Source organism: Cervus elaphus, chromosome 32 (genome assembly GCF_910594005.1).
Source record: "Cervus elaphus chromosome 32, mCerEla1.1, whole genome shotgun sequence".
NCBI lineage: Eukaryota > Metazoa > Chordata > Mammalia > Artiodactyla > Cervidae > Cervus > Cervus elaphus.
The window spans coordinates 27,066,872-27,081,829 of NC_057846.1; the positions used below are offsets into that span (position 1 = coordinate 27,066,872).

The following is a 14,958-nucleotide window of genomic DNA, read 5'->3' on the forward strand; positions in this document are numbered from 1 at the left end:
CTAAACTGGATCTTCTCTTTTGCTTAACAGCTATCTTACCCAGTTAGTAGCATGCAAATTTTAGTTTCAAAATAAAATCATTTAAGCCAGCCAAACACTGTAATAATAAAGTTCTGAAAAACCTGTCCTCAGCAAGTTTAGAAATAAGGACTTTGTTGCCTTCCAAAGAACACAGTACCATCACCACTGATTAACATTCTTTCCATATGCACAGAAACTAAGAAAAAGAAATAAACAGTTCAATTTCATTAAGACAAATGATTTATCTATGGCAAGTACTTTCCATAGTCATAACTTGATTTGTAAAATAATTTACAAACCTGATCTAAATCACTGAAGTTTATCCGCTGTTTGAGTTTTTCTAGTTCTGCCTGCTCGGGAACAGACATCTGAGTCACGTATCTACTATGTGGAAACGTCAGTGAAGTCTTTGTTCTTCGTCTTCCAACTCCTGGCGATGACTCCGGAGAAATATCATTAGTTACCCTTTTATCACTTTCTACACCAAATTTTCTCTTATTCTTTTCTGATGACCTATTTGCCTTCTTCTGCTGGCCGCCCCAATCCTTTAAAAAAGTAAAGGCAAATGTTAATCTGGCCTCTATCAAATCAGGAAAATATTTTGGTATGCTTTAAAATTTTTGGTCTTTAAGTTAGAAATGACAAAACATTTTTCACATAAATACATAGTCTTAGAGACAATTACTTACCTGCATTAGCCCATTTTCCCTCTACTACATGTAGTCTAAATTTTATTAAACTGTGCTGAAATTATTTTAATTATTCAGAAAATAACTACTTCCCTATAATGAATCATTAACAAATACCCAACCTCTAACCCTAGCATCAGTCTAAATATTTTCAGAAGCATTTTTAAAAATGGTTCCTTACTATTTATAAATTGATTGGTGAAATAAAATTATAGATACCTTCACTGGTCTCCTTTAAAATCAACATGTATAGGTAGACAGATCAGGAATCAACTTGTGTTCTAAAGCAATTACTGTTACCTGAAGAAATGCTCCACTGTGTGATTCTAGGCAATTTATTTAACCTTCATAAATCTGTTTCCTAATCTCTAAAATAGTGTCACCTTTAAAATACAATTTAAAATAACATATATAAAACATCCAGCACAGTGCCTAGCATGTAGTAAGCAATAGATGCTAACTACTATTATTTTCTATAGGGAACAATAATGTACTATATGATAAAGTCTGATATGAAATGATTAAAAAAATATGGCAGAAAGCAAAGAACTAAAGAGCCTCTTGATTAAAGTGAAAGACGAGCTTTAACCGGGGTGGGAGTGCGATGACACGTGCAACTCTCGAGACAGCAGATTCTGAGCTAGCATCCACCGCCTCTAGCCAGGAAAGTCAGGAGTAAAGGCAGCCCTTTGTTCCAAGGGCCCCATCGGGTTCGGATGACTTGGGACGCCACATCACTGGAAGCGGCAGTCCAGAGAAGGAATTTTTGAGATGAAGGTCGCTGGGTCCCACCCCTTTCCTGCGGGGTTTCCCTTTCCTGTCCTTAAGCGCACCCTCCCCGGTCCCTTGCCTCAGCCCTGCGAGCCTGGGCTGCAGACGGCGCCCCGACTCCCTACTCCTCCCTTTGGCCGGGCTCGGGGCGATCGCCCTCCTCTGGTGGGGCTCCCCGCTCCCCGAAGCCGGCTACTTTGCGCGGCCCCAGCTCGAGTTAATAAACAGTTAAGTTTGGAAGACTCAGCAGACACGTTGAGGGGGAGTTACCCAAAAAAATAAAAAAATAAAAAAATAAAGTGAAAGACGAGAGTGAAAAAGTTGGGTTAAAGCTCAACATTCAGAAAACTAAGATCATGGCATCTGGTCCCATCACTTCATGGCAAATAGTGCAAACAGTGGGGAAGACTGGGGAAACAGTGCAAACAGTAACAAACTTTATTTTTGGGGGCTCCAAAATCACTGTAGATGGTGACTGCCAACCATGAAATTAAAAGATGCCTACTCCTTGGAAGAAAAAGTTATGACCAACCTAGACAGCATATTAAAAAGCAGAGACATTACTTTGCCAACAAACGTCCGTCTAGTCAAGGCTATGGTTTTTCCAGTAGTCATGTATGGATGTGAGAGTTGGACTATAACGAAAGCCGAGCACCAAAGAATTGATGCTTTTGAACTGTGGTGTTGGGGAAGACCCTTGAGAGTCCCTTGGACTGCAAGGAGATCCAACCAGTCCATCCTAAAGGAGATCAGTCCTGAGTATTCATTGGAAGGACTGGTGCTAAAGCTGAAGCTCCAGTACTTGGCCACCTGATGGGAAGAGCTGACTCATTTGAAAAGACCCTGATGCTGGGAAAGACTGAAGGCAGGAAGAGAAGGGGACAGAGGATGAGATGGTTGGATGGTATCACCGACTCAGTGGACATGAGTTTGAGTTAACTCCGGGAGTTGGTGATGGACAGGCAGGCCTGGCGTGCTGCAGTCCATTGGGTCGCAAAAAGTCTGACACAACTAAGCGACTAAACTGAACGTTTTACCAGAAAATGTGTTTATTTACTTAGCTATATTCACATAACACATTCAAAAGTTCTGTAAATTCCCACCTTATCCATATTGGAAGAATGTTTTAGTTTTACTTTACTAACACCTTTTGGGATATTTTTCTCTTTTGTAACAAAACTTCCTTCTCTACACACTGTCCCTCCAGCCCAATTCACATGTGGGTATTCCTACCAACCTCCTGTTCTACTGCTGCTGCTAAGTCACTTTAGTCATGTCTGACTCTGTGCGACCCCACAGACGGCAGCCCACCAGGCTCCTCTCTCCATGGGATTCTCCAGGCAAGAACACTGGAGTGGGTTGCCATATCCTTCTCCAATCCTGTTCTACTTACCCCACCCAATCTTGGCCACAGGTGACTGGAAAAGAGATGCATACCTAATACAAGTTAGGATAATCATACTTTAAAATTTCAAATTGTAACTAACAGATAACTAGTCAGTCTACAACAGCAGCGTAACTGAAAACTTTAGAAGGAAGGGGCAGCCACAGTATATCACATGGACCAGACGAGAGAGAAAACTGGTCTGTGAAAATAAAGTTGGGTTAAGTAGAGACACTCAGAAGCAAAGAGTTAGCAAAGTGAAAAAATAATTCTTGACAACTTTCTGATTGCTTTTTCTAGTCCCTTCCTAAAACCCAGCTATATTCCTTTATCTTATTTTCCTTAAAACATCTTTATATTCTTATAACAAATCTCCTTTTCAGTTTAAGCTAACTCAAGTTGATATGTTACGTGCAAACAAAAATGTCTTCAACTAATATACCAAATAGCCCAGGGTCATTTAATATATTGGCCAGCAAGAAATACTGTGTCTACATAGTTTCAATGAGGATGACTTGGCTAAGTCAGAGGAAAGTGGCATTTTAACATCAGTAGCCAACAACACACCATCAATAATAAGATATCTTACCATATTGTTGAGTCGGTCATCAACACTCTCATTGCTCCAGTTTGGTAAATCCTGATCATTCACACCTTCTTCAAAAGGACCTCCTCCTGTGGCCATACTGGCTTTTACAATTAATCTTCTGCAAAACAAGTCAAGACTAACTTTTTAACACATAAACTGTAATATTGAAATCATTCCATGAAGCTTAGCAATAGAAACAAGTATCAGAAAAGCTGATTTTATGAAATAAAAGAGGCACCGTCAACCACACACAAAATGATTTAGCTGCCACAGGCATAGTTTGTTTAGCATGCATTCAGTAGCTGAAGTGATAGGGAGAGGAAGGAAAAAACCTTGGAATATCCACTCTTTCTGCAGGCTTGCATCCTTTAAGGTTACTCAATTTAATTTATTTGACACAATCCAAAAAGGTAAAGAGGTAGGAAAAAGTTAACTGGATGTAAATGACATCACTTATAATAGCGATAAAAAGTAAAATTATCTAGGAATAATATAATTTTGCCCTATGTAAAGACACATTATTTTCTAAATTGAAGTACAGTTGATTTACAATGTTGTGCTTATTTCTGCTATACAGCAAAGTAATTCAGTTAAACACATACAAGAAGCACTATTAAACTCTATAAAAAAACGCGAGAGAAAATGTGAGTAAGTGGAAAAACATACTATCTCCCTTGATGAGAAGACTAAACATTTTTTCTGAATTTTAGACTTAATTAAATACCCACTGGGATTCTTGGAATTTGACAGAACAATTCTAAAAACCATCTGGAAGAACAAACAAGTTAGAAAAAAATTACCTGAAAAATAAAAGCAAGAGTTGCTGTAGTGGTCAAGAGAGTAAAAAACTAAACCCAAGATATTCAACCACATTAAGTATCTATCAGCACCACTCAAAAAGAAAATTCTCAAATACACCCAATTCAAAATATTTAATGACAAAAATTAACTATAGCTAACATCAATTTTGTTTACTATATGCCAAGTGCTAATGCTAAACATTTTATGTGTTTATCATTTAACCTTTGCAATAACTGAGTGGTAAAAGATGATTCAATTGATGGGACAATTTGTTAACAATGTCAAAAAAAGTTTATTTAAAGCTTTAACAGACTTCCTAAACTAGGATTCATCATCTTAAACACAAAACACAGAAAAATGATTTCAGTGACTATTTTCTCAATTCTCCCAAGGATGGCACATACCCAGTACCATTCCAGACACACAGAAGAATTAATTCATAGTAAACAACAGATGCCTTAGAGCATTAGAGCTTAATTCCCCCTCAGACGAAAAAGACTGCCTTACACCATAAATCAAGATACTATCCAGTAGATTAAAAATAGATGAATAAGATTAAAGAGTCAAAAGACAAGAAAAAAGAATGAGCTTTAAAAATAGAGATTTTACTAATTTGGAATGTGGAAATAAAAAGGAATATATTCAACCAATTTTACTCACGCACAAGTGAATCCTATGTATACTGAGAATAAATAGTAAATGACAAGCTGGGAAAAAAAATCTGAAAGAAATATGAAGTATATAATTAATATCTTTACTATATTAAAAAATGCTTGCATGAAAGCAGCTGTTGGTTACGGGGTAGGAATGTGATTTTTGCTCTTTACCTTATATATTTTCAGCAATATTTTACAACATTTTTTACACTAGAAATCTATTTAAGAACTCTGCAAAATAACTGATACTCATAAAGAGGTATGTCCATTAATTTCCTCTTTCATACTCGTTAGTGTTTGCATACACACTGAGGAAACCAGATCTGAAAGAGACACGTGCACCCCAATGTTCATCGCAGCACTGTTTATAATAGCCAGGACATGGAAGCAACCTAGATGCCCATCAGCAGATGAATGGATAAGGAAGCTGTGGTACATATACACCATGGAATATTACTCAGCCGTCAAAAAGAATTCATTTGAACCAGTCCTAATGAGATGGATGAAACTGGAGCCCCTTATACAGAGTGAAGTAAGCCAGAAAGATAAAGAACATTATAGCATACTAACACATATATATGGAATTTAGAAAGATGGTAACGATAACCCTATATGCAAAACAGAAAAAGAGACACAGAAATACAGAACAGACTTTTGAACTCTGTGGGAGAAGGTGAGGGTGGGATGTTTCAAAAGAACAGCATGTATACTATCTATGGTGAAACAGATCACCAGCCCAGGTGGGATGCATGAGACAAGTGCTCGGGCCTGGTACACTGGGAAGACCCAGAGGAATCGGGTGGAGAGGGAGGTGGGAGGGGGGATCGGGATGGGGAATAAGTGTAAATCTATGGCTGATTCATATCAATGTATGACAAAACCCACTGAAATGTTGTGAAGTAATTAGCCTCCAACTAATAAAAAAATTAAAAAAAAAAAAAAAAACCACACACACACACACACACACACACACAAAAAAAGAGGTATGTCCAGTGAACTGACTCATTTAAATGAAACATTTTACAACTACCTTTTTCTAAGATGCACTGATGTAATTTGTAATATTAAAGAATAAGAGCTCAAAAAAATACATAAGCAATAGAGATGAAAACAATACCTAACATTACAAAAGTAATTTATCTTAAAGTGGCGATTAGAAGAGAAATTACTAAAATATTTAAATAAAAACTCTTACCAATTTTTTGGTAAAATACAGTATGTTGCATTTTCTATCAGTAGAGTAATAATAAAGTAAATTTACTTTAAGATAAATTAAAAATACATTCAAAGAGATGTTTTGTACTCATTTTTTTATTATGATGAATTCCTCCTAAAATGAGCTTTTCCTAAGGAGCTAGTGATAAGCTAAGGACTTTGAACACAACTTTCTAAAACAATTTAAAACATACATTAAAATTAGTCTGGGGAAAATATATCAACTATTTCTTAAAAATCATTTTTAAAGACCATTTACTAAATAAAGTCTACAAAGTTTATATACAACTTTGTCTACTTGTGATTGACTTAAGATGATATTGAGTATTTATAACTCAGTAATAATGATACCAAATGGCTGAGAAGGCATACTCCTACAGAAGTAAAATTATCAGCATGAAGCTACTGAAGTTATTGACTGTGGATCCATTCTCAGTGTATTCAGCTGATTTCTCTATGGGAGTAGCTATCTCACCCTATAACAGGTAGAAAACAAAGGCAAGTCATTTCTTTCTTATGTTAACCTCTTTAACCTCTTCAAAGTCACCTCGAAAACTACTGATATCTACCCTCAATTTTATTCTGTAAACACATTAATATAATTTATATAGTTTTTGATTATGTTATGATTATTATTATAAACTATTATTTGTACAGAAAGACTTTTAATAATCAAAACACCAAGTGTGTAAGAAAAGAGGACCAATGCGAGGAAGATTTTTATGGTGGAATCAATATGGCTTAGCGACTATAATGAAGTGGGAGACAAGGCAGGGAGAAAGGAGTTAAAGGATGACCCCTGGGTTTCTAGCTTGAAAACAGGGTATATGATGATACATTTAAAGTAATTTGAAAAGAAACACATTTCCGTTAATGAGAGAAAAAGATGAACTCAGTTTTAGAGACATTTGAGATATCTATCGCATACCCAATTAAATCTGTCCAGTGGGCAAACAGCCATCTCTCAGAAGTGAAATCTAGGCTACAGAGATGTGCAAATCATCAATTCATAAAAGAATGTAAAGTGGAACAGAAGGCTCATGGAGAAGATAAAGAGTAAGAGAAGACTAAACCTGGAAGGACATAGATATTTAAAAAAGGAAAAGAACACTTAGAAGGTACAGAAAGACAAGAGGGAAACCAAAACCAGGAGAATGTATCAACAACGGGGAGAAGTGTGTAAAGAAGGCGGGTATGATAAGAATGCCAAGTATTACTTTATCATATAAACAAACTAGTGAGAAGTGTCCATCTGGATTTAGCAACAAGGCGGTTACTGACAACCTTGGTAAAAATCAATTCCATAACCGAAATGCATTTATTGATGGGGAAGAGAAAAAAATTAAAGGAAGTCATTAGGTGATTTTTTTCAAAACACCATTCCGTGAAGGAAAGCAGGCAGAGAAGGTGAAGTAGAAATATTCCTTAAAATGGAGGTATCTTACATATGGTAATGTACAGGTTTCAATGCTACTCTCTCAAATCATCCCACCCTCTCCCTTCCCCCACTGTATCCAAAAGTCTGTTTCCTTTGGGGCCCTGCAAATAGGATCATCAGTATTATCTTTCTAGATTCCATATATTCGCATTAAGATATGATATGTCTTTCTCTTTCTGACTCACTTCACTCTGTGTAATAGACTCTAGGTTTGTACACCTCAGTAGAACTGACTCAAATGCGTTCTGTATGACGCAGGGAACCCAAAGATGACGCTCTGTGACAACCTAGAGGGGTGGGAGGAGACATATGTATACCAATGGCTGATTCATACTGATGTATGGCAGAAACCAACACAATATTGTAATTATCCTTGCAATTAAAAATAAAATTAAAAAAAAATACTAATAAAACTGATAAATATATATATAACCGGGGGGGGGGGGGGGGGAGAGGGAGGTATCTTGAGTACATTTAAAATTTGCCAGGACAGCACTCATAGAGGGAGACAAAGATGCAACTGTGTGTGGTCTCTGAAAAACTGGGAACGACTGGGATCTAGGGTTTAAGAAACATGATTAGCATTAGATAGGCAAAAGAACACCTCTTTCACTGAAATGAAAGAAAGAAACGATAGAATTGGATACAGGCTAGTTAGCAGATTTGGTGGTGGGAAGTTGAAAGAGTCTGTTAATTGCCGTGAAGTAAAATGGATTGCTCGGTAAATATGTGAGGGTAAGATGTCTGAGCGGCTGGGGAAGTGTGACGAGCAGCACTAAGGGCTCAGATGAGAGCAGAGAACATTCACTGTTAGCACTAATACAACACTAATCTGCAGTTTCCACTTTTTTCCCCAGAAGTGCTCATCAGCCTTGATATAAAGCAGCGGATTCCACTGAATCCGTCCAAGGTTGGGATTTTGCCAGGCAGGTTTAATAGAAAAACAATGAGATGGAAAAGCTGAAGCCACTGGAAAATAATTAGCACAAGTGATGGATGACCGTGTGTGAAGAAGAATGGAGATAAAATTCTTTTACTTCAAACAAGCACTTTCATCTACCCTATGACCTACTAAAGTAAGTTGAAACTATTATTTATAAGTTTCATTTTGCTATTTTTGACAGTCTTATTTGGTTTCCTCATCTTACAAAGATATGAAATGCAAAAATACCATGGCAATTTACAAGCTACTTTCAGTGACTGATCTTTCTGAAGAAAATCCTGTTGTAGGAATCTTACTATAAGTATTACAGATATCTAAGTAGAATATCACAGTATTAATTACCATGAAAATACCCATGACTGATTAAAGTTACCTTTGAAATAAAAATACAAATTAATCAAGAAAAGAAAAACTTATTTTTCCTAAAATCTTTAAAATTCAGATATTATTTCTCAAATGGTATTAAATGACTCCTAAGTGTCTTTGGAAATATCTTACATCTCAACTGACATTTGTAAACCAAGGTTTTAGAAATTCTCATCAAAATAAAGGATTTCCCTGGTGGCTCAGGGGGGTAAAGAATTCACCTGCTAACGCAAGAGATGCAGATTTGATCCCTGGGTTGGGAAGATTCCCTGGAGGAGGGCATGGCAACCCACTCAAACATCCTTGCCTAGAGAATCCCATGGATGGAAGAGCCTGGCAGGCTACAATCCATGGGGTAGAAAAGAACCGGACGCAACTAAGTATATCCAAATAAAACACTGTAGAATGTATTATATATATTTTTAATATTTGCTTAGAGTCACAAAATAACCAGGGCTGGTATCTCATATTATCTGCACAAGTTTTCTAAAGATCGAATTAGCTGGCCTTTTTCTTTTACTAATTATATAAAGGAAATATCCAGTATACTCTTTTGAAAGCCTTAACATAGTACACAACCATCCTAGGCACTTTTAATGGAAACTTAGAAGAAAACACATAAGTTTCTGGCATTATGTGTTGTTTAGTTTCATTTGATGAATTTCTCAATTTCTTCTCTGTACCTAAAAACCATATAGATCTTTTTCCATAGTTCTTTGAGCTTGACACTTACTAAAAATTTCAGTAATTCTTTTAGAACTTAAGGTATCTCTATATAATTACTCTTTTTAGTATATGTGCTGCCGAAGCGAGCACATAATTACTCTCTTTTTAAAAAAACAAAAGCTCTTTAGGTATTAGGGGGAAAAGGATGAACAGACTGCAATACAACACTCAATTTGAATCAATACAAATTTGATTAGACCTCACTATGTACCAAATACTACACTGGGTCTATCTTAAGGTACAGTTACTCTGTGTAGAATGTTTCCACACCAAGAAAATTTAATATAGCCTCGCTCTCTAAAAAAGCAAATGAGAACCCTGAAGTCAACTAAATTCGGCTTGTTAAAACTTCTCCCTCTCTACAGTTTATATTTGAAATCTGTCACTTCCTTGTCATTGATTACATATACCTCCCTAGGCAAATCTATACATCCTCCTATAACCAATCCCAAACTTCAATGCCATTCCATCCCATACTCTCTACTAGTAACAGCTCTTCCTGTGATTCCTTTCCACTGGACCATTACAAACTCACTCCCTATACATCCTCTATCTATTCTGAAACATTCCTCCTACTTCTTTGGCTTCAATAAAATCCCAAACCACTCTGAAAGCACTATTTCCTTAGAAATCCTTTCTAAAAGACGTTACTCTTCCTAGTCTCTCAGATTCATGGGGAAAGAATATCATTTACAGACTATTCTTATTTGACAATGCTTGACCTTCCTCTTTTAAACACGTTAACCAACAAAAGCACCACTCTATCTTGGGTACCATTTCCTACTGTTCACCCCAAGACATCTTACACTTTTAACTGGCTTGTGGTTTTCACTCTCCACGTCACTCTCTGCTTCCATGACCTGAACATTTGTGATGATTTTTCTAAGACTCTGACCTCAGTTACAACATCCATTTCGTCTGCTCTATCCCAATATTATTTCTACTCTGGACAGATAATTTGTTCAACATCCTAAAGTTCTGAAATACCTCTTTCTGAACCTAAGTCCTTGCATCCTGTTTTGCCTCACCTGCACATTCCTGCTGAACTTGAACTTACCCCTTGGCTCTGCTGAATACCTCCTGTCCCTTGATCATTTCTCTTTCCAAGAATCCATTCACCCCTCACTTTCTTACTTAACCCAAGAATGCTACTTCCAAAAATGCCTTGCTAGCATCCGTGGCCTCCTCATCAATTTGCCTATTTTATCAACTCAATTCTGCATAAACCTCATTACTCATTCTTTCTGTTTGTTCTCTCAAAACTGTCAAATACTTATAAAATGGCATTGACTCTGTCCACTATTAAGGTATACTACACACTGACACTTTAAAATGTAGGTTTACTCCTTGAGGTAAGGCACTTTATCTGTTTTGCTCACTGTTCTATCTCTAGTACTTTGTAGCCATGAACTCACACACTGTACACACTCAGTTAAATTTGTAAGATGAGTGTACTGCTATGTTACCGTGTTACCCTTTTCTGGCTTCTTAATAAATTCCCTAGTGTGATGCAGAACACTTTCTATTTTTTCCAAATCTCACATACATTTACCTCTTTTCCAACAAATGGCCAAATCTCCTATTGAGAAAACCAAGGTCTTTTAAAGCGAGTTTAACTCAACTGCTTTGTATTCTTATTCTATTTTATCCATCTTCGCTAAAGTGTTAAAAGGAGAATTATTTGTGACTGATTTTGTAACTTTTTATTTTACCAAATACTCCAGTGCTAAAGACTCTAAAATACAGATGTATATCTGACATTTCCTCTGAGTTCTATTCTTCTTGTCTTATTCTGTTATAGTCTTTCAACTAACAGAAAAAGATACCAAGAAGTACAATTAAGATATAAATCAATGGCCAATCTATATTCTTATGACAACCCATTGCATAAGTGTGTTGAAGATTTGTCTGCTTTCCTAGAAAGCAAGGATATAGTCATCATATTTTGAGAATTAAGCTGTCTTTAAAATTTTAACAGGAGAATTAAATTTTCTGAAATCTTTAAAAAAGAGAGTAACTATTGCTAAAATGGTTCTAACAAAAATTTCTTCTAATCCTCAGGGTGAGGATTAATTTCTAAACTGTCCTTAACAAATAATTTCTTAACTTTCCCTCAGTGAACTTACATTGACTTCTTCCTGCTGGTCAGAGAGTATCTTTATGTAGCCAGCATTTGTGTATAGAAATGCCCTATGCATAGAAACTAAAGTTTAAAGTAAGTTTAGACAACTGAAACTAACAAACTTCAATCAACAGTATACATAATAAGCTCAAAAAGTAGAGGAGTTTGGGAATAAAAAATAAAAACAGCCAATTATTAGAAAAGTTGTACCAGACGACTTAAGAGTAAATCAATTTGGAACAAGAGGCTATCCAAATAGTTGCTACAGGAAACATTCGAACTCAAATGAGCAGATGAAGAAACTCTATGAAGACAAAGACATTTTAAGAAGTATTACATAAACTATCATAGCATCTAATAATTACGTATGACATGGCTCTTTTCAAACAGAAGTATGAAGACAGACCAAAGTGGCACTCCAAAAAGCAGGGCAAACAGAGCAGCAAACCTAGACCATTCGTTTACTACAGGCACTAGTATTTTATAACAGTATTCAGCATCAAGTCATCTTCAAATATAATACAAAAGCCAATAACATATACAATGATGTCAAATTACCTGTTTAAAATCTAGCTTTCGTAGCTCAGAAACGGCTCCCTTCCTGCTTCACAGTTCAAAGCTGTTGTGTGCTTATGATCAAAAAAAAAAAAAAATCATTTTAGCCCATTTCACTGTGATGTACAGAATACCAAGTACTATTTATAATCTAAAGTGTGCTCAGAAAATCAACGGAAAAGGAAAAATCCAATTAATCAATATTTTAAATTCAACCTACTTTCAACCTTTAAGAAAACAAGGCGATAAACAGGTTTAAATCCTCCAAACCTGTTAAGAGTCTACCAAACAGCACTGCGATACCTTAATATCCACTTGGGAATACAATGAAATTATAATGTAAAAACACTATAATGCAATCATTATACAGATTTCTCCATCAATGTTAACGCCAAAGATTACTCTTCAGATTGACCAAGTCATTACCTTCCTGTCACGCAAAACTATTCCAGAACTTTGCATCCCCGTTGATGAGAACATCTTTATTTAAAAGCTAGCTACTTCATTAAAAAATAACCCTGTCGCTACAGAAACGCAAGTTTTACATTTCAGTTCAAAAACTCAGAATTCTAATGGTTTCCTGCGGCTCTATATGGGAAGGTGTTAGGGAAAGAAAGGAGCAGGTGCTCCCGCAGCTTTACACCACCACCCACTCCAGTAACCAGAGAATAGCACAAGGCGGAGTCTGGAAGGCAGTTACGGGGCGGGGGTGGAAGGGGCGCCCAGAAACCCCGCTTCTTCCAGCGTCAAAACACGATCCATCACCCGTAGAGCCGCCGCCACAGACCTCGAATTGGTCCAAAAAAAAAAAAAAAAGAAAATTATTTTTCAGATAGGATGAGCTCTAGAGGAATGAGCCGCGGGGCTTAAAAGTTTGGAGGCCCCGCCTCCCCAGCGGGGCCTACGACCTAATCCCCAAGCACTCGTTTCTGCAGAGCAAGCAACGTTCCTCGAATCCATTTGGCACTAGTATTTCCCTCACCCGGGGCCCATCCAAACTGGACCTGCAGTAAGGGATGGCGAAGGGGCGCCGCGGGAGGGCGGAGGGAAGCGCGGTAAAATTAGCATTCGCCTCGCCAGTAGGAACCCCAAAGTCAGGAACGCCTCCCCCGGCCCTTCAGCTCTAAAAACGCCCGGGACGGCCTAAGTCCTGCTGCTCACGGCCCAACCCCAAAGTAGCATCGCTCCTCACCCGCTCTTCTCCACTCCAAATTCTGGAGCTCGAGAGCCCCACGGAACGGAATTTGGGGAGTAGGGTAGAAGAGGCGCAGATTATGGCCCACTAAGGCCCCTTGCTATGGAAAACGAGACCCCCCCCCAAACAAACCGTAGCCCCCACTCCACTTCCTCCACTCGCGAGGGACATTCCTGGAGCGCCCGAGTCCCCACGGCGGTCTCCTCCCCGGGGCCAGCAAGAGGGGCGGGGAGGCAAGCAGGGGGTCCTGCAGTCGCCGACGCGTCCCTAGATGCTCACCCCGAGATCAGCATCGCTCGGCCCGGGGGAAGGGGCAATCGGCCCATCCAGAGGGACGGGAAGCAAGCAGCAAGGCGCCCCAGGAGCCCCACCAGAGGCGTGGGCCCGAGGCCAGGCTCTCCAGGATCAAGTGTCCCAGGGCCGTTGCTCTCCCGCCCCGGCGCCGCGCTGCCCTCGGTTGCCAAGGGCTGGGAACGCGCAGGCATTACCTGTAAACGAAGCAGCCGCTCCTGCCAAGGGCGGAGTAGCGGTCAGCCCCACCACGACCCGCCACCGGCAGCGGGCCGCCCTTAGAGACCGCAGCAGGGAGAAGCCCCAAGTTCCCTGGCTGCTTAAGGGCCCAATGGCCGCCTCCTCTACCTCAGCTCCTCAGCGTCAACCGCCGCAACCACCGCCATCTTAGGATCTCATTGTGGTGGGAGAAGAGGGGCGGGGGGACTGCAGAGGGGGCAACGCGCCGGGAGACAAGCGCCGTCTCCTCGGCAACGGCCGCGCGGGGGCGAAACTCGCCCTGGCGGGAGCCGCAGTGCGATCCGCGCGCTAGACCGGAGTCATGTGACCCGCTGGAGTCGGTGGTGTCACCTCTCTCTCCGGAGCCCGGTGTCGAGTCCACAAACGAACCACCAGAAACTACATATCCCAGAATGCCAGGTCGCTCTCGGGTTACACGCGCCCGCTTGTTCGCCCCGAGGGATGTGACTACGAATCCCAGTATGCTCTGCGCTTCCGGCTCCTCCAAGAGGAGGCGAGGCCTCTGAGGAAGTGGTTGGAGACCCGCCTTGGCAGATGGAAAACGAGCGGAGGCGCGTTCCGGGTTTCCTTGCCGGGGGAGTGCCAGGCCCTGGAAGTGCCGGAAGAAGGAGAGAGACCAGAAACTGGGGTCGCTCTCCACCCGTGTGTGGGTCCGGAAGGGATGGAACCAAAAGGGCCTTTACAGTCTGGGCCTAATTTTACACCTGAGGAGATAAACCCACGCAAGTTTATTAGCCGAAATCGTCCAGTTGGTCAGTGGGAGCATCATCAGTCAGTAATTAATGCCAGCTTGAATTCATGCCTTGCTGGACTTAGAAGAGCCAGATGATTTTCATCAAAATTGAATCTCAAGAAGTGTTATCTGAAACTATAGTTTCTGAATTTCCCTGTGTATATATTCTCTTCTCTCATCAGCGACCCTGTTAAGGTTAGTAATATATTGACAGGTTCTCTCC

At 39.5% G+C, this 14,958-nt stretch overlaps 1 protein-coding gene across 17 annotated transcripts in view; it reads right to left on the minus strand.

Moving 5' to 3' along the window:
- PCM1 (pericentriolar material 1) overlaps positions 1 to 14,366 on the minus strand; it is an 85,362-nt gene extending 70,996 nt beyond the window's left edge. For 11 of the 17 annotated variants that reach the window (XM_043893338.1, XM_043893337.1, XM_043893329.1 and 8 more), the window contains exons 1-4: positions 13,960 to 14,359; positions 12,280 to 12,350; positions 3,455 to 3,572; positions 321 to 566 (exon numbers count right to left, since the gene is read on the minus strand). In XM_043893338.1, coding sequence (XP_043749273.1) covers positions 321 to 566; positions 3,455 to 3,550 — 342 coding nt within the window. In that variant the 5' untranslated portion in view covers positions 3,551 to 3,572; positions 12,280 to 12,350; positions 13,960 to 14,359. Of the gene's footprint in view, positions 1 to 320; positions 567 to 3,454; positions 3,573 to 4,915; positions 4,977 to 12,279; positions 12,351 to 13,959 lie in introns of all 17 variants that reach the window. The other 6 variants (XM_043893341.1, XM_043893340.1, XM_043893339.1 and 3 more) reach the window with 3 other exon arrangements.
- Between the last annotated feature and the right edge of the window lie 592 nt (positions 14,367 to 14,958).